This window comes from Sminthopsis crassicaudata, chromosome 2 (assembly GCF_048593235.1).
Source record: "Sminthopsis crassicaudata isolate SCR6 chromosome 2, ASM4859323v1, whole genome shotgun sequence".
NCBI classification, from domain to species: domain Eukaryota; kingdom Metazoa; phylum Chordata; class Mammalia; order Dasyuromorphia; family Dasyuridae; genus Sminthopsis; species Sminthopsis crassicaudata.
The window spans coordinates 250137621-250161807 of NC_133618.1; the positions used below are offsets into that span (position 1 = coordinate 250137621).

The following is a 24187-nucleotide window of genomic DNA, read 5'->3' on the forward strand; positions in this document are numbered from 1 at the left end:
GTGACACTGTCCCAGCCTCCTTCTTGCTTATGCACACAGAGATTGTTCAGATCAACAGACTTAGCTTGTTTTGGGAATGTTCCCCAGCAACTTCCATTCATCTTGGTTTGCTTGGTTCACTCCAGGTGATTATACCCAGTTCAGCCTTTGTAGCATATATATACTGAAATGGGCAGAAGTTCATAAAGCACTAAAAAGGGATATTAAAAAGTCACCCATTACAACCCTGTTATTTTACAGAGGAGCCAATGGAGGGTTAAAGAAGTTGGGCAACTTGCTTGGAGTAGTACTACTCGTGTCTAAATCCAGATTTTCCTGACCCCAAGTCCAGCATCCAATCCACTGTCAGGCTGCCTCTTAGCTGTTATAATCATTACTATTGCTAGCCCAAAGCCCACTTTATCCAGAGGCTTCCACAGTCTCCCTGCTGACCGGCACAGCCCCAGTTCCCAGTATGTGACATGCTTGAGTATCCTTGCCTCCCTCCCTCTTGCTCTAGCTGTGGTAAAGGGCAGCAGGAGGGAGAAAATGAAGGATGTTGATGAGTTTGTCAGTGTGACATCTAGAGTTAAGTGCTCTTATGTCAGAGCTTTGTATAGTAGAGCTTGTTAAGCTTAGCACCAAAGCCTGGAGGAGGAAGGGCACTCACCTGCAGTCACAACTCGACTGAAACAAGAAATGCCTTTAATACAAAAACAAGAAATAGCCCTGAAACTTAGAGATGCTCAATTAATTTTAAATACTTTCAAAATCTAGTTAGGACCCCACAAACGTAAGGAGACGGCACAATCAGACTTATTTTTAGAAGGGCCTAAACTTTACTAATTGGTCTAAATTCTCCTAGCACCTCATTATTTCCTCCTTTTATCTGACTGAACTTCCAGATTCCATATAGATTTACCAACTTTCATGCCATATTTTTCATTTTCTCTCCTTTGCCTCTTTCTTTTCATATTTGCCCTCTCTTATTTATCTTTTTCTCTCTCCTATATCCTCCAATCATCATTCTTTCTATCCCATTTACTTTCTTCCTTCATTCTCTCTCCTCTAATTTTCTTCTACCTTCAGTTTTTTTCTTTCTTCATCTCATCCTTTCTGTTTTACCCTCCTCTCTTTCTTTCTTCTCTTCTCCACCACTCTTCTCTCCCCATCCTTTCCTTTCTTTTTCAACTCAACATTTATTAAGTGTTTATTATGTGTCAGGCACAAATGCTAGGAGGCCAGAGACAAAAATCAAAATGGGACCTGCCTTCAAGGAGTTAACATTCTCCCTCTTCACTTCTCTCCTTCTTCCCTCACTCTTTCTTCCTCTTTCTTCTCACCCCTATTTTTCCCTTTCTTCTATCTCCAATTATTAGTAGGTTTTTGTATCTCATAGTAGTAAGCCCCTTGGAGAAAAAAAAAGCACATGATAAATTCAAGCCCAAGCCTTTTAGACAAATCATGGATCAGGATTGCATGGAAACTAAAGATAGATTTGGGAGCATGATGACAATGTCCCAGCCTCCCTCTTATTTATGCACACAGAGCTTGTAAATGTTCCCCAGCAGCTTCCACTTCTCTTGGTCTGCTTGTTTTGCTCCAGGTGACTATGCCCAGCTCAGCTTGCGTATCATGTACCTCGAGGCTGGAATGTACGATGTTCCCATCATTGTCACAGACTCAGGAAACCCGCCTCTGTCCAACATGTCTATCATCAAAGTCAAAGTGTGCCCTTGTGATGAGAATGGAGACTGCACCACCATTGGTGCAGTGGCAGCCGCTGGTCTGGGCACTGGGGCCATCATTGCCATCCTCATATGTATCATCATCCTGCTAAGTGAGTATTGCTTCTACTGACAAGGGGAGGAAGGGGAAGAAGGGCATCCAGGCCCTTGACTTATGTCAGATGTTTGTACCTAAATTTTACCAAGCAGCTTGCATGTACTAGACAAACTGGTTCCCAGATTAGAACCCCTTAGGACATATAAACTGTAGCTAGATAGGTTTTTTTGGAAGGATGACATGGGATATTGGCAGAATAGTCTGATACATATATTTTTAACTCTCACAGTAATGACAACTCACAATAACATAGTTTTAAGGGATCATAGAAATCATCCAGTCAAATTCCTATGTTCAATAGAAGGAATTGAAGCCCAGGGAAACAAAATTATTTTGCCCAGAATCACAGAACAGAGGAACTAGGACTAAAATCCAGAGCTGGAATTCTTCCCTCTACCACATATAACCTGTGTGGTGTTGGGTGAGTTATTTAATCTCTCTGGGCCACAGTTTCTTCATCTAAAAAATGAAGAGAATGATTGAGATGCCTTGATGGTCCCTTTCCTTCCTAAATCTATGACAACACTGTCTCACTAATTTGGTCTAGATTGCTTATGAGGAGATCAAAACCTGGATAGAAGACAAAAAGACTGAAACAAACTATGAAAGGAATGGTGAGGGACTAAATAAATACAAGGTGACACTTAAATATGGGGCTGCCAGCCCACTCTTGTATTTATTTAATGTATACCTTCACATATGGACTGTAGCAACTTTTGCTTTTGTCTTTGTGTGCCCTGTGCCTAGAAGAATGCTTAGGTGCTTAATAAATGTTCGCCAATTGATTGATACATAATAAGTGCATTAGAGAAATACCAAATAAATCACTCCATGATGTCAAAGATGATAAGAGCCAAAGAACATATGATTTTTCTTGCTTTCACTACTAGGGAATGGGAAGTTTTGTAATGATATGCCCATAGACATAGGTAGATCAGGATTGCAGTGGGCAAAAGTAGAATATGCTTTCCAAATTTCTATGTGTGTTGTAGGGATTAAGTCGATGGGGATCATCCATAGAGTGTGAAAAGTTGCCCTGGCTCTAGAGGAGCCCAGCACTAGAGAACCTGGCTCTTTGGCACAATAAAGTAGTCCCCTTTTTAATTTTACATGGAGATCAAGGGTGTCTATATCATGGATAAAAAAAAAATCACACAAGAAGAGAAAGGAGGGGTTACCTCTTTAAGGTCCAGTAAGTGGGCTACTCTTCCTGGCTTAGTAGCCAATTCTTTTGATACAAACATCCTTTGCTGATATCTCAAGATTAAGGAATCAATAAAGAGACCGTTTTGTCATCCTAAATTAACCTCCCTCTTGAGGTTATGTCCCTCACGATCCATGAGCTTATGCCCCACAGATACACACACACACACACACACACACACACACACACACACACACACACACATACACACATCATTCCCTTAGAGATATTCTGCAGGGGAATTGGGGGGAATTAAAGTAGCAAATTATGTAGACTCCTGGGAGTCCATTTATGGAATCATGGAACATCAGAACTGTTAAGAACATTTTAGGCACCTAAGTTGCATGATAGACTTGAAGTCCACCAAAACTTAGATTCTGATCCTACTCCTACTCATGAACCTGACCCTGATAAAGGCATGTAATCTCTCTCAATTCCCTCATCTATAAAATGGAGAGAATGATAGCACCTAGTTTACATGGTTTCTTTGAGTTTCAAATGATATAATATACATAAAACACTTTGTAAATCTAAAAATGTCATATAAATAGTAGCCTTTGTTATCTTACTGATAAAGTAACTGAAGTCAAGGAAAAGATCTAAAGGTCACTCATTGAGTTAGTGACAAAGCTATAACTTCTCACTCCTAGTTCATCTGTCCTTCCCCATTTAAAAGCAGGACTAATGTTGACCCTGTCTACTCCAGGGAAGAACTAACTCACTACCTGGACCATTGTTCTGAGGTATCAGTCAGCTACCTAGGAGCTGCCCAAGAAAATCCAAGAATCTAAATTTGGTCTCTATTGAAGCCATGAAATATCCTATTCTTATTTTCAGTCATTTTCTTTGAACTTTAGGAATCTGCCTTATTGGGTAGAATAGGTTCCTTCTCATCTAAAACCTAATGAAGTGGTCACTGGTAACATCCCAACATTGAACCAAGGCCCATGCATTTGGATTGAACTACTTGAATTCTGAGGAAAGGACAGTTGGATCAAATACATAGTTTCTTGGAAATCAGAACTGAACAGAGTTATATCTTATTGTGGAAAACAATTGGGAAAACAAGCCAAGGATTAAATGGGGGAGGACGAGGCTGGAGCGGGTACATTATCCTAATGTGCTACAGCATGTGGGTGCCAGGCAGAGCTAATGGCATAAGCTCCGAGATCTCCATTTAAACACACTGGGCCAGGGGATGCGTGAGAAGCAGAGTGATGGAAAACTGTAACTTGGGTTATCTCTAATGGGAGTCCCACTGCTTCTTCCTGCACATTGGGAATGAATATTTACCCCAATGAGTATTTTTTTCAGCTTCCCAGGTTTCTGTCCCCACTGTGCCAAGCTCTGCTCAAAGTTATAGCGTTATCATTTTTATCTTTGCATTTGCATAAATTTAGTTAATGTTAGTGCTCATGAAAATGCAAAAGGGATCAGAATATGCAGGCAGCAGCCCTTTGGGGCCCTCCAGCGTTCCTCTTTCTCTATCTCCTCTACCTTCTCCACCAGGGTCTCTCACTACTGTCCCCTGCTTTATCTAAGGATGTAATAATGCACTCATGTATGTGTTTTAGAATAACTAGAGGCCCAGGATCACTCCTAAAGACCTTTGACCCTGACTTCAATTTTGATCACCATTGTGTATATTTCTGAAGGGATTAGCCAGATCTGACTTCAGAAAGACTCTCAAAGTTTTCTCACATTGGAGGGGAGGAAAAGACAGTGCTTGGGTCTTTCTCCTTACTTATCAATACCTCCTCAAAATATTTGTGATGTTTTAGAAAATTGTGAAAGTTTGTATCAGATATCAGAAACTATGGTAAAAAGAAGAAATTTAGGCTCTAAATTGGTTTTTTTTAATCCATTTTACAAAACTTAACTTCAAGGTACAAGATAACCTCCTGAACATTCTGTTGACTAAAATTACCTTTGGCTGAAGGGCACTGAATTTAAGAGGTTCCTTCCTCATTTTCAGATGCATTATCCCTCTTTAAAGGCTGGTTTTTATTAGCAAAGCTTATTTTGACATTCATTGTCAGTCTAATTGACTTTTTTATGCTTGAGAGCTGAAAAAGCCACATGAAGGATAAGAAATGTAATTTATGATGAGTGGGTTTGGGGAGGGAGTGATGCCAGTTGGAGGGAGGGAGTGAAGAAGAGACATTTTCACCAATTCTGATACTTTTAAATTACACAGAGCTTGGCAGAGTGACCTGGCACATCAGAATCTTCCTCTGAATGAAAAATGTTTGACCTCTGGCTCAAAATATCTACCATCAGCTTCAAGCCAATAGGGCTGCCAGAGAAGGCTCTGTGTGTGTATGTGTGTGCATGAGAAGAGAGAGAGAGAGATCAATTAATCATTCAATAGGCATTTACTAAGCACATTCTAGGTTCCAGGCACTGTTCTAGTACCTGGAACACACACACACAAAAACTACTCTGAAGGGATCCACATTCCAGTGGGATTATCTTTGCTTTCACTCTACATGGTAGGCACACTTCTCTTTTGACCAGTTGGTATGGAGCAGAGATTCAGTCATCCACCCAAACTGACAAGCCTGATTCTCAGATTGAACAGGAATCCATACAGCCTAATCAATAGAATAAAGCCATTCTTCCAAATAAAATGGGAAATACCAAATGAGAAATATCAAAACAGTTAATAAAAGAAGAGATTTTCCCCTTCAAAACCCTCTTGAAGCCTAAGTCCTAAACAATAAAAAATATCAAACCAGTTAGTATCTTCAGAAAAAAAAAATTGTGACAGCAGACAAATCAGTTTAACCCCCTCTGGGCTTCAGTTTTTTCTTCTGTAAAATGGGGGAAAGGAGAGAGAGACATTGAACTAAATGATTTGTAAAGCTCCATCTAGTAAATACACTATAGTATCCTGATATTCCTTCATATATGTTTTTTTTTTCCTTCACTAGTTAGGTTCCCAAAATGTTAGGGACTGGCTAGGAAAGAGAAGCTCATCCATTTGTTTTGTTAAATTGATAGAAATATTTTTCAAAAACTTTTAAAAAAGAAATGTATAATAAAATCTATCATCTCAGAGGCTTAGATTTAAAAAGGATATGAGAGGCCATCTAGTCAAGCCACTTCATTTTATAGATGAAGAAGCTGGATTCAAAGAGGTTTAACAATTTGTACAAGATCACACAGGCAACAAGTGGTAGAGCCAGAACTTCTAACTTCAAATCCAGAACTTTTTTTTTGTCCTCCCCACCACAAAAATAAAGATTTCTACGTGACTCCACACAGAGTCCAAATGACTTCATAACTGGAGTCATGCTATTTTCCATTCTGTGAGGGAATAAAATACAAGAATAAGACCTATTTGGGCTATTGACATGTTAAAAATCTGTCCTGTAAGGGAGTTTTGACAGCATCTTCGATGTCAGTTTTCCCACCAGGTGGAGAAAGAGAACATCAGAAACCAGTGTAGCCCTTACAAAACCACCTTTGTACACCAGGAAGGTAGCTTGTTGTGAATGACTCTTAGAAAACAGAAAAGGACTTTAAAAGCACACTAAATAGCTCAGAGGTTTTATGTCGGAGAGGAGAGTTATATTCTACTGCTCACAAGCAGATCTCAGCTAAGCATTAAAAAAAATGCTGAACTCTGAAAACTGCACCGTGAGCAGGATGAGGCAGCAGCCAGTTGGCACTGAGTGCCAGTAATTAGCTGTCCAGTCCTCTTCTAGTCACTTCAGCACCTCTGTGTTGGGCATAAATACCAGGGTTCTCAGAACAAAGAGAGAAAATGAGGTAAACTGCAAGCCTCCTATTCATCTCAGCTTCCAGAAGGAGCAGGGACTGCTTCATTCTCCTGATCTCACTGATGCAGGTTAGAGAGAGAAAGTGAAAATGAAAGACTGGGCTACAAGGCAGGCTATGATATAGAAGGCTTGATATCATTTTTTAATTGATATCTTTTGTTTTCATATCACCTTCATTTCTAAAAATAGCATTTCCCCTCCCCCTCCCCGGAAAGCCATTCCTTGTAGCAAAGAATAAAAAAGAAAGAGGGAGGAAGGGGAAGTAATTCAACAAAATTAATCAGCATCTCATCTGAGCCTGATAGTGTATCATAGAGTCATAGATACAGTCATAGCCACTGAGTCCAACTCCTTATTCTACAAATGAGAGAACTAAAGCAAGAGGAGATTAAACTATTTGCCCAAAGCTACACAGCTAATGTGGGATTCAGGTCTTTATTATCTATTTATTATCTATGCAATGTTTCTTACCCACAGTCCCCCAGTTTGCAAAGAAGGAAGTGAGAAATAATTAGAGTAGATGGTGGAGAAGGTCAGGGAAGGCTTCATGGAGGAAGAGGTAAACCTTAAAGAATAATAAGGATCTTGAGAGGTAGAAGTATACATGTCCCTCAGTGAAAGATGGAATGCCAAAGTTGAGGCAAAAGCTAGTTTGGCTGGGAGTTAGAATGCCTGAAGAGTGTTCTCTGTGAACTAATACTGGAAAAGTCAGTTGGAGCTACGTTGTAGAGAACTCTACATGCAGATTTTAGAAAAACAGGAATGAACCACAAAAATAGATAATATAATATATGATATTATACCATCAATGCACTAGCAGGCTGCAAAACAAAACTCTGTTCCAAGGGAGATTATGAGATCAAAAATTTACTATGATCCATACACCCAGAGATCTCTCCCAGCAACTTTTGGGCACCTTCTCGTTGTGAGTGATCAAATCATTAGACAACAAATCTTTGCAGAGCACCTGCAATGTTCCTAGCATTAGGCTCACCACTTTTATGGATCTAAAAATATCATGATATTGCATCTTCCCTCCAATGGCTTACTGTCTAGTTCAGGTGCAAAAAAGAAAATTAAGGAAGTAAACAACAAAAGATAAGCAGGTTTCTTTGCTTACAGAAGGGTTGGGCTGTGTCATTCACTATGAAGTGCTATGGAAATTGAATAGCTATCCCTGGCTGCTCTTTATTCCCTAATCTCAGAAATCAATGAGTGCTGTGGTAATTGAGCAAGGCTTCATGAAAGAGATGGATTGGGGAATAGCTCTTTAAAAAGATGGGTGGCCTCTGAATAGACCCTGGGTAGAAGATATGAGCATTTGCGTGAAGAGGACATTAGAACATGAAGACATAGATCTAATACTTTGCAGTGAAAAGAGCACTGGACTCTGAGGCATACAACCTGGCTTTAAGTTCCAGCATTTACTGGCTGTATGATCTGAGCAAGTCACTTTGAAAAGTTTTACCACAGTTCCCTCATCTGTAAAATGGGCACGATAATATCTATAGTACCTGAATTATAGAATCATTGTGGGAAAAATCCATGGTAAATCCTGGAGTGGTGAATTATTACCATTATTATTTTTAAGGTAGTAGTGACAAAGGTGTGAAACAAAGGTGACAAGAAACAATGAGGTCAAGTTTTAGGGAACAGAGAAGACAAAGAGAAGAGACAGACAAAAAATTCAATTCAACCAGCATTTATTTAATCATTAACTATACCTAAAGATAATAACCTCAATAGCACTTAGGCAGTTTCAAGGTTTGCAAATCCATTTTATATCAGTCCCATGGCAAAGATGCTTATCATGTTTGACAAATGAGGAAACTGAGACTAAGTTAATTAAGTGAATTAACTGATTGATTGATTGAACTGAAATTTGAGTGAAATTTGAGCTCATAGTCATACAATTAGGAAGCTTTTGAGGCAAAATGTGAACTCAACATGGGTTCTATTTCTGTGATTCATTGGTATAAGAAAGTCTCCATTTATAGTTTTAGATATTTACCTGGAACATTGAGGTCTAATGACTTGATCTGAGTCACACAGCTAGTATAAGTCAAAGACAGGCCTTGAATCTAGGATTTCCTGGGTTTGAGACTGACTTCTCTCTTTACAATGCTCTGTAAATATGCTTTGTAAATGAAGATAAATACAAGGGAATAAGGGATTGTTCAGGTGTTTTAATTGTCTCACACTGCACAACCCCATGAAGTTTGTCCATAGGGATTGTTCAGTTGTTTTAATTGTGTCTCACTCAGCACAACCCTGTGAAGTTTGTACGTAGGGTTTTCTTGGCACAGATACTAGAGTGGTTTGCCATTTCCTTCTCCAGAGTGTTCCCATTTTGCGGATGAGGAATTGAGGCAAATAGGAGTTAAATGACTTGCTCAGGGTCACACAAGTGTCTAAGGCTGGATTTAAACTTAGATCTTGCTAACTCCAGGTCCAGTATCCTATCTACTGTACAACTTAGTTGCCCAATTCAGGATAGGGAACTACTAACAACTGGGGGGGAGATCAGGAAGAGCTTCTTGCAGAATACAGTTCTAAAGTTGACTTTGAAGGAAGCTAGGGGTTTCAAGAGAGAATATTCCAGGCATGAGTATACAAAGACACAAAGGAAAGAGGAGAGATGAACATTATGTACAGGAAGCAATTAGTTTAGCTATAATACAAAGTGTGTAAAGGAGAAGTAATCACCCTAGTGGGAAAAGAAAGTTGGAACTAAATTGTGAGGGGTTATAAGTACCACATAAATGATTTATATTTTATCTCTAGAGCTAATAGGGAGTCATTGAAGCTTCCTGAGCAGAGGAGTGATATCCCCAGTTTTGTGCTTTAGGAATATCATATCGGCAGCAATATGGAATATGAAATAGAGGCAGCAGCAACTGGAGACTGGAGAAATTAGAAGGCTAATGAAATCAATAGTCTAGGTGACAGGCAATGAGGATCTGAAATAATGTGGTTAATGTGAGAATGGAGAAAAGAGAAAAAATACAAAAGATATTATATAGGTAGAATTGACAAGACTTGAACACTTGGGTATAAGTTGTGAGACAGAAACAAAAGTTAAGAAGGGAGGGAAGGAAGGAAGGGAGGGAGGAAGGGATGGAAGGAAGGGAGGGAGGAAGGGATGGAAGGAAGGGAGGAAGGAAGGAAGGGAGGGAGGGAGGAAGGAAGGAAGGAAGGAAGGAAGGAAGGAAGGAAGGAAGGAAGGAAGGAAGGAAGGAAGGAAGGAAGGAAGGAAGGAAGGAAGGAAGGAAGGAAGGAAGGAAGGAAGGAAGAAAGGAAGGAAGGAAGGAAGGAAAGAAGGGAGGAAGGGAGGGAGGGAGGGAGGGAGGAAAGGAAGGGAGGGAGGAAGGAAGGGAGGAAGGAAGGAAGGGAGGGAGAGAAGGAAGGAAATGAGGAAGGAAGGAAGGAAGGAAGGAAGGAAGGAAGGAAGGAAGGAAGGAAGGAAGGGAGGAAGGAAGGGAGGGAGGGAGAGAAGGAAGGAAATGAGGAAGGAAGGAAGGAAGGAAGGAAGGAAGGAAGGAAGGAAGGAAGGAAGGAAGGAAGGAAGGAAGGAAGGAAGGAAGGAAGGAAGGAAGGAAGGAAGGAAGGAAGGGAGGAAGGAAGGAAGGGAGGGAGGGAGGGAAAGAAGGAAGGGAGGGAGGAAAGGGAGGAAGGGAGAGAGAGAGGGAAGGGAGGAAGGGAGAAAGAGAGGGAAGAAAGGAAGGGAGAAAGAGAGGGAAGAAAGGAAGGGAGGGAGGGAAGGAAGGGAGGGAGGGAAGAAAGGAAGGAAGGGAGGGAGGGAAGGAAGGAAGGGAGGGAGGGAAGGGAGGGAGGAAGGAAGGAAGGGAGGGAGGGAGGGAAGGAAGGAAGGGAGGGAGGGAAGGGAGGGAGGAAGGAAGGAAGGGAGGGAGGGAGGAAGGAAGGAAGGAAGGAAGGAAGGGAGGGAGGGAGGGAGGGAGGAAGGAAGGAAGGGAGGGAGGGAGGAAGGGAGGGAAGGAAGGAAGGAAGGAAAACTAAAGAGACTGAGAAAGAAGGAAGAGGGAGACACAAGAGAACAGAGTGGGAGATGTAACTAAGATGCTAATACCTTTAAAAGCAAAAAAAGCCTGTGGGTCTTGGTATCAAATTCCCAGTTCTAATACTTACTATTAATATAATCTTTAAAATTCCATCTTTGGTTTACTCCTCCATAAAAGAAGCACATTGGACTGAATGATCTCTACAATCTCTTCCAACTGTAGATTTCTGATTTTCTATTCTATTTGCTCACCCAGACCAGAAATTTTTAGACATCTAGTACTGATGCTGCTTGCAATGAGGTTAAATTCTAACTCTAGTACAAACAATAAAATTGAATCCAAAGACTAGAGATATTGTTTTTTTCTGATGCTAAGGGCCAACAAGAAGCTGCAGCCAATTTTCCCTCTTCATCAAGGAAGTATGAGATATCAATAGTCTATCATATCTTATGTAATACCTTGCACAGAGTGCCCAGAAAAGATATCCTTCTAGTCCAGTTTCTTCATTTTAAAGAGATGGAAACCAAGGCCATTTAAGTGACTGTCCACAATCTGCTAGTAAGTAGCAGAACTGGAAATAGAATTCAGGTCTCTGATTCCAAATTCATCTCTCCTTTCTTAGACACATAAGGGATTTGAGCTGAAAGGAGAAGGAAGGAATGCACAGACAAAAGCAAGGAGACAGGAATTAAAGGAATTTTAAAAAAAACTCATAATGCCTTTTGCAAATAAAGTTCTCACATACTTGTTGAATCTCATTGTAGCTATGGTTTTGCTGTTTGTGGTATGGATGAAACGCCGGGAGAAGGAGCGGCATACCAAGCAGCTTCTCATTGATCCTGAGGATGACGTCAGAGACAATATCCTGAAATATGATGAGGAAGGTGGGGGTGAAGAAGACCAGGTGAGAGGATCAAGGTTCACTCTCAAGTCTCTCCTTGTTGCTCTATCCCTTTGGGCTGCTCAGTGTTCAAAAAGAGGCTAAAGCTACAAAAGATCAAAACAGAATGAATGGCATTTGAGAAAAAATTACACAAAATGCTAACCATCCTTTGGAGTCCCATCTCCTTCAAGAAAATGCTAACTCTCTCCTCTTTCTTCATTCAGTTCAATAAACATTATGGAAAGAGCATTGACTCCGTCCCAGTCAGAGGATCTGGGTTCATATTTCTGATATTTACTTTCTATGTGATCCTGGGCAAGTTCCCTTGATGCCCTGGAACTCTTTTTCCTTCATTGAAAAATGAAGTCGTTGGATTTGCTTTTGAGGAAAAGAAAAGCATGGTCCCTAAGTTTCAGGTGCTCATACCCTGGGAAGTTATATTCTTAATTAATGAACTATTGACCCATCTCTGGTCATCTGAACTCTGCCATGCTCAGCAGTTAAGCACTAACTCATCGAGTGTTCTTCTAATCAAATTACATGGTTGAGAATATTAAAAGACAACATATATAAAGTTTTTCTGTAAACCTTAAAGTACTATATACGTGTTCGTTGTTATTATTAACATTATTATTATTAATATATCAAAATATTGAAATGATATTATATAAGTTGAAGTTGTACCTATGTGTGTGTGTGTGTGTGTGTGTGTGTGTGTGTGTGTGTGTATATATATATATACATATAAATATATGCACACGTTTGTATGTGTGTGTCAGAGATTATCGTTACTATTCCCAAAGACAGTGGGTTATGGTTCAGAAGTGCTAAGGCCTTTTTTCAAAGGTGAGAGGGAACACTAATGATCAGAACCTGTGAGGACAGATTTGGCTATAGGGAGGGCATTCCAGGCCTATTGAAATCTCTACCCACCTTAGTGACCTCCTACCTATGGCTACTAGCACAGTATCTCTTGCCTTGGAATAGTGAAATATAGCTCCCTTAATAGCTTCTAATAAGCTTTAATTTCTCTCTCTGGTTCTCATTTGTAAATGTCTAAATGTGTTTGGGGATTTTATTCCTTCCATTCATCTTTCTTTTCTTTTGCAAAGCTGTAGTAGCCAAGATCTATTTCATAATTGAGCTTCAAGCTAAAGACAGCTTAGTTCAGTTAAGGCCTCCATAGGGGCAGCTTCTTTCCCTCCCTCCCTTGAAACACTCTTATACTTTGAAGATTAGGGTGAAATATCTGTCAGCTCACTCAAAGTATCCTTTTTCATTGCTGAACAATGGAAGAGATAATTTTGTTCTAACTAATGGTTAGAAAATACTTCCTACATAGTGAGCCAACAGTGACCTCCTTGTAATTTCCCCCCCAGGATCACTCCAGAATACCAGTAATTCTTCTTCTATGTTTTAGCTCTTCGCACATTTGATGACATTGATCCTATTTGAACCCTCAACCACATGGCTGCAACTAAATGAAAAGGAGGGGGAGATTAATTAGCATCTTGACACTTTCAAATGAATTATCCTGAGTTAATTCTTTGTATCAGGAAAATCATCATTCACACACTTCATATCCCTCCCTACAAGTATTTTTCCTGACCTGATTCTATGCATAAACAGTACAATGCTAACAACTATTCTTGCTCAGTTTAGCTGACTCCTTCCCAGGTCCTCAGGACTGGTTAATTTTAAGGATGCCTACCTTTTATTTTGATGCCATTGTCTACCACTTTCAAAACATCCCCTCAATCTCATCATATTCTCTATGTATTAAGTGCTTCTATTCATTGGTCCCCACTATCTTAGAAAATGGAATTCTCAACGTCCCTAAGTTTTCTTTTTGCAAAATAAGTATTAAATTTGTGATTTGAAATTTTAGATACTTTGATTTTTAATTCAGCATTATTGACTCAGAGAAGGAAAGGTTAATATAGAAGAATGAGCAGGTTTGCTTAATTTCAAGCTCTGGAATCAGGTGAGATCTCCATTTGAAACCTGTTTCCAACATTTGCTAGCTATGTGACCACGAGTAAGTCATTTAACCACTTAGTAAATTATTAAAGGCTGTTTAGATTAAAAGTATTACCATTATCATTATTATTATTTAATGACCATGAACAAAATCCTCCCTAGGTCTAACTCTGCACATCTTTCCTTATTTTAGGATTATGACCTAAGCCAACTTCAACAACCAGAGACAATGGACCATGTATTAAACAAAGCACCAGGTGTAAGGCGGGTGGATGAGAGGCCAGTAGGGGCTGAGCCCCAGTACCCCATCCGGCCAGTTGTCCCCCACCCAGGAGATATTGGTGATTTCATCAATGAGGTGAGCATCTCCTGAAATTCTGAAAGGGGGTGAACTAACAGGATAGAATGACAGTTAGACATAGACATGGAGCCTGGTAGTATACAGCTGTAAAGACAAAATTTGCCCCAACTCCTTGAAGGAAAATGCTATAGATATGTCAAATGCCAGAGCCAAACATGATTCCAAAATGCAATTCTGGACTTCATGTTGCAGATGCCAACTTGCATCTGGAGACACTCTGGACTGAATTGCCTCAAAGCTTCCATTGACCATGATTCTTAGAGATTTGGCTCCTAGCCCAAAGAGTCCTTCTTGTTTTCCTTGTCAAAACAAATGAATGTGCATCCTTTCAGATGAAAAGGTTAAGAAGTTGGCCTTGGCATTAAAAAAAAAAAGAGGGTCGGCTATACCTGTAGACAGAAGGGAGTGTCTCCTAAATGGTACTTCTTAGAGAGGTAAGGAAGGAACAAATATTTATTAGGAAACCTACTATGTGCTAAGCACTTTACAATATAATCTCATTTGATCCTCACAAAAAACTGCTTTTATTGTCTATTTGTTTAAAATGGGGAAACCAATTCTGGAGAATACTGAGTGACTTTCCTAGGATCCAATAGCTAAATGCCTGAGGTTGAATTTGAACTCTTGTCTTCCTGACTCTGAGTCCAGTACTCTATCCACCTCAGCACCTAGCTACTTTTGGTTTTGTTTTTTCACTTAATCATATTTTATTTTTTCCAAATACATGTAAAGTTAATTTTCAACATTCATTTTTGTAACATTTTGAATTCCAAAATTTTCCCCTCCCTTTCTTCCTTGCACCCCTCCCCAAGGTAGCAAGCAATACATTATAAGTTATATATGTACAGTAATTTTAAATATATTTCCATATTAGTCATGTTGTAGAAGAAAAATCAAAAGAAAAGGGAAAAACCACAAGAAAAAAGAAAAAAGGTGAAAATAGTTTGCTTCAATTTGTGTTCAATTTCCATAGTTCACCTTCTGGATATATTTGGTATTTCCCATCCCAAGTCTAATGGAATTGCCTTGAATCATTCACTGCATGGTTGAAAAGAGTCAAATAGATCACAGTTGATCATCACATGACTTTTTTTTTTTTTACTGTGTACGATGTTTTCCTAGTTCTGCTCATTTCACTCAGCATCAATATATGTAGGTCTTTCCAGGTTTTTCTGAAATCAGTCTGTTCCTCATTTCTTACAGAATAACAGTATTCCATTACATTCAAATATCACAACTTATTCACCCATTACCCAGTGGATGACCAGACCCTCAATTTCTAAATCCTTGCCACTACAAAAAAGAGCTATTTTTGCATATGTAGGTCCTTTTCCCTCCACTTAGCTGATTTTAGAGACAATCTAAAAGGCCTCCTAACTAAAAACTTCCTCCTGATTGGCTTTTCTCTGAAACCTGGATTCTACCATTAGACATTCCATTGGCCATCACTTTGGGATTGATTACTTTTTATCAATTTGGGATTGATTGCCAGACTAGTAACCCATTTTCTTATCACTATCACCTAAATACTAGGATGTAATAAATAAACTGCCACTAGGGAAATCTGCAGTTCCTAGAGTACAATCTCACAGTTTAGACATATAACTAGACTTTCCATGGGAGTGGCCAAATAAGTAGAGAAAATATGGAGCAGATTTTTATCAGTCACTTATGCTTTTCCTATTTAATAAATAATGTTTTAAAAATAAGTAACTATAATACTTTAATAATAGACATGTAGGAGTATCAGAACCCTCTGGCACAATTAGGTATCACATTTGCTACTTGGCTGGTACCTCATTTTTATACCAGACTTAAGTGGAAAGTCTTTTAATTTACCCCAAAATTTTTATTAGAGTCAAAAGTTTCTTTTAGCAAGAAAACTTCTGACTGCTTACAATTTAGACACTATCCCCACCCCACAGTAGAAAGTAAGTTCCATGAGAGTAGGAACTGTTATGCTTTTTCTCTTGGTATCCCTAGAGCCCAGTACACATAACTGGGACTTAACAATGTGTTTTTTTTTAATTGAATTGAAGCTAGTAGTTCAGTTGTAGTCCAAACAAAAATGAAGTGTACAATGTGATGCTTCTCCTTCTTTCAAAGCCAGAAAGAGAAATATATATACATACCCATATATACTACACATACATAAATATATACATATCATATATACATACATACACATATATACATACATACATATATCTATACATCAGTAAAACAGCACCCTATGATTTTTCCATCTATTGTTCAGACTGGTAATTTCTAAGTATAATAAGATTCTCCTGATAATAATAATGCTTATTGTTCAACCAGGTTTCTTTTTTTTTTATTAAATCTTTTTATTTTTAAAACATAATGCACGGATAATTTTTCAATATTAATCCTTGCAAAATTTTGTATTCCAATTTCCCTCCCTTCCCCCATCCCTTCCCCTAGATGGCAAGTAATCCAATATATGTTAAACATGGTAGAAATATGTTAAATCCAATATATGCATATATATTTATACAATTATCCTGCTGCACAAGAAAAATCAAATCAATAACATATATTTTAACATGTATCGGAATACCAGCCATCTAGGGGAGAGGGTAAGGAGAAAGGGGAAAATTTGGAACTGTTAGTGTTGAAAAATTACCCATGCATATGTTTTGTTAATAAAAAGCTATAATAAAAAAAGAAAGAAAAACAAATCAAACAGGGAAAAAAATGAGAAAGAAAATAAAATATAATCAAATAACAACAAAAAGAGTGAAAATGCTATGTTGTAAATCATACTCAATTCCCACAATCCTCTCCTGAGTGTAGATGGCTCTCTTCATCACAAGATTGCTTAACCAGGTTTCTAGAGACAAAAACACAGAAGGTCCTTTTTTTATACATCACAAATTCTCCATGGTTTTTACAACCTGAGCTCTGACAAAATTAGATTCTTTTAAATTGGTAAAATCATAAAATGGTAAAGCAAGAAGGGACTTCCTAACAGAATGCTGAGATTGGAATTGATTGATGAAACATCATTTAAATGCTTTCCTTGTGCCAAACATTGTCCTTAATGATAAGGACACTAATGGAAAATTCAGCTCCAGCTCTCAAGGAGCTCACATTCTGATTCAAAGAGATGACACATATGAGAGTTTTCAGCTATAGAGTAAGACTCAGGGGACTTAATTGTTGGTGACTCCTATTCATTAAAGTGGTGTGAGCCTACAAATGTTGGAAAGGGCATAGGAGACCAAAGGGTCAGAGTATTTTGATTGTTCTCAGTTCCCCCCCAACTCCCTTTCAAAGGGACACAGATGGCAGGAAAGAGCAGTGAGGATGGCATAAAGGTTGAAGGACAGGAGAAATCCCAACAGAATTTCTACAGGAAAAGGTCTGAGGCAGGGGAAAAGGTTCTTCATGGACTTGCTTGCTCTAGTTTCTCTGGTGACTAGTTGGATGGAGGCAAGGAGTAGACTGGGGAATAGATATCTCCCTATGGCTTGGTAACCTCCACATCCTCCTGTGTCCTGTAGAAGAGACTTTAGAACATCGACTATATAATAGTAGGTATAGAAGGCAACTTAGAGTTTATATAATTCAACATAAGAAGCTGAAACCCAGAGTGCCTTGCCCCAGATCACACAGATAGTAGCATACTATAACTTCCTGACCTCCAGTCAAGGGAGTGGATTTAGCTTTGGAAAAACACACAAAATTTTGAATAGAACATGGCCTTTCCACAGAACTCTAAACTGATTTCTTCCCTTGGTGACTGGAGGTTGAAGACCTTGCACTGAAAGTATAGTCAGGTGAAAGTCACTGGCCCTGTGCTACTTGATAAGGCAACAGAAAATGCAGAAAGTGTTATCATCACTCTTCTAATTCCCTGCCTCTGTAAAAGGAGGTGAAACATGACTCCTAATTTGAGACAGTCCCATCTTCTCTCTTCTGTCCCAGAATGTGTGAGAAATTGTTTTTAGCAAATGGAATTTATATTTAAATGTGTGTAGCATAAACTAGTTACATCCTTCCTTCTGGAGTGAGGATAAAGGGCCTTGAAAAACCATTTGGAAACTGCAAATTCGTGAAATGTGTGCTCATTGTCCTCAGCTTTGGTGGAGAAAGTAAAAAATGTGGTCCTTGAAGGTTAATTAAATGGTTTTTCAATCCTTCAAAAGCCCAAATGATGCTATATCTAGCCAAGATGGTACTTCTTCAGGACAAAGATACCTTGTCTTTTTTTTTTTTTTGGAAATGTGGGTAAACTGAGGCAAAGAATAGAGCAACTGTGGTAGAGATTCCATATCAGTGGGAAGGTTGGGCCCTAGGTCTCCAGATGTGCTCTGAGCAGTTTGGAAGTAACAAGGATGGTTCTTTCTGATCTTTGGATAACAGTCCCTAGAGCAGTTCTGCAGAAAGAAAACTACTTGAGGATTAAACTGTGGAAACTGTCTATACAGTACCTGCTGTAAACTCTATAGATTATAGAATAACAAAGACATGCAGAATAGGCACCACTCCTATATATCCTTAACTGTTGCATGTGCTAATGTCTTTCCGAAACTCCCCTTGTATTTTCTTAAATATTTTCATCCCCTATAATTACCTTAAGCAGAGTCATATCATAAAATCTTAAAATTGGAAGAAGCTTAGAAATCACCTGGTCCATTTTACAGGTAAAGAAGTGATCCAGAGGAGCTTTTGAATAGTTTTGGGGACCACTCAGGCAATGCCCTCTTCCAAGGGCATCCATTGCCCCCACCCCCACTATTGAAGTCCCCATTGTCTCCTTAACACCATGTCTTTTGTGAATCCAGGGGTTGCGAGCTGCAGATAATGACCCGACAGCACCACCCTATGATTCTCTGCTGGTCTTTGACTACGAAGGAAGTGGTTCCACAGCCGGCTCTGTCAGTTCTCTGAACTCTTCCAGCTCTGGGGACCAAGATTACGACTATCTCAACGACTGGGGACCCAGGTTCAAGAAACTTGCGGACATGTATGGAGGGGGAGATGAAGATTAACTGACCTCATATTCTCAGAACAAAATCGAAAAACAAAAACAAAAACGAACGGACAGCAGAGAAGCAAGAGCTGTACAAAAGTGGCAGCTTTTTTAATTACTCCCCCCCTGCTGACTGTATTATTTTAGTGGTGAGTTAGGAGTTACTTTTTTTTTTTCCCAGAACATTGAGCTGTCTAGCATGAACACTTGTTGTCTCTGCTCCATTTTTTTTTAAGTGTCAGCAGGGTTTATGGCTCATTACAATATCCGCTTTATGACTAAGGAGAGTGAAAGGCACTCTGTCTTAACTTGAATTTCTTAGAACAGAAGTACTGTTTTTAAAAAAAAAAATTGAAAGTGCCTTTTGGTACATGTATCAGATTCCCTCGATCTCAGGAGCGATTAAAAACAAACAAAAGTTTCAACCATCATGAGCAGCACTCTCTCTGACCCCAAGCTAGTTCTGGCTCTGAAGGAATAATGAAGGAACCATGGAGATTGTTTCTGGTTTTTGTTTTTGGGTGGTCTTTTTTTTTTCATTATTTTTAAAGAAAAATAAATAAATAAAAGTGGATGACGTTTCACAAAACAAAAAATAGAAACACAAAACATATTTTGAGTGAAAATCCAAATAGCCATTCTTGATACTCTGTGGGTGGTGGTTTAGTCATTCTTGCTGTTTGTAGTTTGGTGTTAAAAGATGCACTTATCACCTGGTGTCCCTCTTCTCCCCTGGCCACATAACTGAGGTAGCCACATAAAATAGCCAGGTTGATTAGCCTTGGGCTACAGGCTCCTCTGGAAAGCCTCCACTGGGCCTAGTGAAAACTCTCTACCCATATAACCACCAAAAGACCAAAGGAGCATCTCTTTGTGTCTTGCCCTCCACAGGTTTCTGACTGCCCCCAGGATACTGAGTCCTTTAACTAAATCCTAGCCAAGCTACATGTTGCTGCCCGGCATCATCACTGATGCATCGCCATTCCCAAGGACAGATACTGCTTTTTATCACTTTGACATTTCACAAGGATCCTGCCAGCCACCTCCCCACTCAGTGTTAAAGATGGAGCCTGGCTTCATTAGCCCATTGCCCTCCATCTCTATCTCCCTTCATGTCCCAAGTGCCAACAGCCGAAGTCAGACAGCAACACGTAAATTAGTTAGTGGGTGGCCCCACTAGCTAGTGGGGGCTTGACACTGCTCACACTAATCAAGTCCACGGGGGAAAGCAGCAACCGGGTATGAAAGCATGCTCACTCTGTGGCGCATGGTCCTGGCCGTGCTCCAACAATACCAACTTAACAAAAGTTTTCATAGCATCCAGAGAATTGAACATCAGAATTAGAAATGGTTGTAACTACCTAGTGTGGTCATTTTGAACCAATAAGAAATAGCTATTAGATGTGAAAACAGCATTTTGCCCCTTTACTGATTTGGACTTGTAGGTTTCCTTCTAACGTCTGTGAGATGATTTCACCTGCATGGATATGTGATATGAACAATGTTTCTTGGGTTAGAAGCCGCCTAAGTCCCGTGCTATGAAGTGTATTTTTTTATATTCTGCAACTGAGTTTGGAGTGAATATGGTAAAAGTGTCAAAGTGTTTAGCTCTCTGTTCCTTTTGATTCCAAGTTTATGTATGGTGTCAGAAAATGATTATCTGAGGATGATGACTTTTTCCATGACGAGAATGCTTTTGAATGCTCAATGTTAAAGGAGGGAGAGAGGCAGGGATCCCTCTGGTGGCAAACGGGTCCCATTAAGGAAAGCATACTGGATGCTATAGCTTACAAATAATGAACATGCTCTTTGTGCATGTCCCATTTTACCAGAGTCTGTACTCCATAAGATGCAACTTCTGGGAACAAAAGAGTGCTTGGAACATGTGCCATGACTCCAGAGGGGATAGAAGGAATGCAAACTATGTACTCTTTCCATCTCCCAGTTGCAATCCAGTATGTTTTCCCCACTCACCACTTGATTGGTGAGGACAAAGAAGCTTAAAGGGGGCTTCCTGAGAAATGACATCATGTTAGACAAGAGCTCAGGAAATGCCCCCAAAAGACTGGTGGCTTGGCAGGAAGACATGCACCATGGTAGTTTAGGGGGTTTTGCCAAGTAGCCTGCACTTGGTAGGAAGCCCACAGTCCCCATACACTTCACCCTCCCATCCCTTTCCAACACAGAAACCTCTACACCCACCCTAAGGTGCCTCTTACTTGGATACTCCCTCAGTATTCCAGTGGCTCTTCCCTGCCCCCATCATTTCTTGGAAAAAGGAGTGATGGGTTAATTTTCTCAGCCTATGGCCCTTTCCCCTGTGCTTTCCCCATTCCCTTAAGGTACATATGTGACAAAGAGTAGAGTCCCAATTTAAAGTCAAGAGTTGTGCCTCACTTTCACCATCCCCCATCCCCACTGGCTCTACCTAAGTGCACTGATTGAAGTATGGATCAGTCATTAAGGCCCAAATAGTGTTTCTATCTCTTCTTGTACTTCCTAGAGTACTTCAGAGGAAAGGGAATGGGAAAGGTAGGTATGGGGAGGTAGGGGATCTTTTCTCAAATAGTTGAGGGTCAGAAGCCCTCCTCTGGTCTATTTTTTCCCACTATGCAGGCAGCCAAGGAGATATACTCATTGAAGCCAAGAGGGAGGGTGGGTAAGGCAGATAGTAGGAATTGCTTTTCAAAGTAAGCTATTCCCATCCCACCCCACCCCAGTCCCAAGCCATGCTATGCAAACCACTCGGGGTCAGTTAGCCAATGAGAATTGTCTGAAATGTTCATGGGGATGGGGTAACAAAACAGGGAGGGGGGTGGGGTTCTAATGGAATTGTTGATGGGGTTAGGGTTGGTGGATTGTGAGTTGAGTAGTGGTTGTCATTTTTTTAATGTTCTCCTTTTAGGTAAAAGTTTTTAACCTGAGGACTGTGAATTATTTTCAAATGTGAATATGATTTGTTAACTAAAGCAGGTATAAATGTTTTTCCTGAATTTCCAAGAATACAATAGCTGCTAGTTCTCAAGTCTAGCTCTGGGTTCCCTCCTCCCTCCCCTTTCCCTTCCCCTCCTTTCTCTTTCTCTCTCTCTGTCTCACACACACACATACACACACAGAATCTTAACCTTTTTTGTGTCATGGACTCCTTTGGCAGTCTGATTAAGACTATGGACCCTTTCTCAGAGTAACATTTTTAAATGCACAAAATAAAGCATCATTTGTTTCCTATGTAATCCTGTGTAAAACATACAAAATTATAAGAAAAAAACAATTATACTAAAATACAGCTATCAAAATTTTTAAAATACTCAGACCCTCTGAAATCTATTCACAAATTACACTTCAAGAACTTTGCTTTAGAAGGATGCCCTTGAATTGGGAACATCTTAGTGAGATGAGGAGAGGGGGAAAATGTTGGTAAATGCACCTCTGAAGCTCTGCTCTATGGCAAAAGGAATAAAGTTGCCAAGACCCATTTACATCCCCTATTGTTAAAAGTGGCACTTGTACCAGGGTGGAATGGGAAAGTGGCTTAGCCCCTGAAACAACAGTCAACAATATCCCTTTCACTAACTTTTTATCTTGCAATGTTAGGTAAGAGGGACATAAGGAGGTGGTGAGAAAGTCCTTTTCCTGCATTTATTCCTCTGAGCTTGCCCTTTTTTTTTTCTTTTTCTTTTTGCTTCTCACCACCTCCAATGGGCACCAGAGCATCTCTATTGTCCACTCACTAACTAAGAAGGCAGAGGGATAGGAATGCAGGATGGCAAAGATTCCTTCTCTATATCTGAAAGATTAGCCTGCCCCAAGTTCACTAGATCCCCTATCTCCTCCCAGAGCAATCTTCAAGCCCCGGCTTAGGCTAGTGGATTAACATTAACCAATAGTACAATCAGTGTCAAAAGTCTGTGGTTAGTAGCTTGTAAATAGAAAGTTTCAGTGAAAATGTGATACTGAAACACAGGAGCCCCTCCAGAGCAAGCCAGAAGCAACTGGCATTGATATGGCAGGATGTGGGCTCAAGATTTAGTTGGGGGAAGGGAGGGAAGTTTGTTCTGTAATGAGCAGGATGGTTTAGCATCAACCAGGGTTGGGTAGAAAACAGAATGGGGACGTTGCTTCTGTTGGCCCTCCCTATACATTTGTCTACAAAACTGTCTCCTCTTTGTAATGTCTTTCAGCACATCCAAAGTGTGGGGGGAAATGTAAAATTAAAAAAAAAAAAAAAGCCAGGCTTCTGCCCCTTGGAAATGCCTCCATTTTCATAAGGAGGGAGCCTTACCTGACACTCTCAATCAGAAAATAGGACTGGACAACTCAACTTGCTTTTGTCAAGGCAAAAAGACAAAAAAACAAAAAACAAAAAAAAAAAACCCTCAATTTCTGACAAATTCGAAGGGAAAAAAAAAGATCTAAAGTACCCAGAATACCGCCTAAAACTGCTCACTGCAAATGTATATGTATATAATGTAGGTACTGCTCGATGCTACAAATCAAGTTGGAGAAAAAGCAACACCTCTGTACAGAAACAGAACGCTTCTTCCTTTTCCTTTCTCTCCTTTTTCTTTCCATTCGAATTCTTTATTTTTTCTTTTGCATGTTTCTTTTGACAATGGACAAAATGTGTAGCAGCCTGCATGATGGTGGTTGTTTTTGGGCAAGGCGACTGGTGTACGATGCATTCACACTGTAGCGCCAAGCATTGCGCAGTTCAACAAAAGGTCCAACTTTTTTTGTAATCGTCAACAGCACAACTCTTTTGTATTGTTGTTTGTACCATTTTGTACCAAAAAAAAAAAAAAAGAGGAAAAAAAAGGGAAGAGAGTCAATGTTTTCAATGTGTTTTTAGTGCCACTGCGATCTTGGTTCAAAACTAAGTGACAGCTTTGCGGATTTCTTGTGTATGGGAGCAGAGCTGGGTCGTTGGCGCGTTGCTCCAGTATAATAAATAAAGTCCCCCTTTTAAAAAGTCTGTATTGGCTTTTTTTCCCCTCATTCTCCTTCTTCCTCTCCCTTTCTCCCTCCTTCTCTCTCTCTGTCTTTCTATCTGTTCTCTCTCTCTCTCTCTCTCTGTATGTGTGTGTGTCCCTCTCTCTCTTTTTCTCTCTGTCTCTCACTATCTCTGTCTCTCTCTC

General features: G+C 39.8%; 1 protein-coding gene across 3 annotated transcripts in view; it reads left to right on the forward strand.

Moving 5' to 3' along the window:
* CDH4 (cadherin 4) overlaps nucleotides 1-23877 on the forward strand; it is a 1236924-nt gene extending 1213047 nt beyond the window's left edge. For all 3 annotated transcript variants that reach the window (XM_074288750.1, XM_074288748.1, XM_074288749.1), the window contains 4 exons: nucleotides 1586-1819; nucleotides 11597-11736; nucleotides 13889-14053; nucleotides 18865-23877. In XM_074288750.1, coding sequence (XP_074144851.1) covers nucleotides 1586-1819; nucleotides 11597-11736; nucleotides 13889-14053; nucleotides 18865-19071 — 746 coding nt within the window. In that variant the 3' untranslated portion in view covers nucleotides 19072-23877. The remainder of the gene's footprint in view (nucleotides 1-1585; nucleotides 1820-11596; nucleotides 11737-13888; nucleotides 14054-18864) is intronic.
* The last annotated feature ends 310 nt before the right edge of the window (nucleotides 23878-24187 follow it).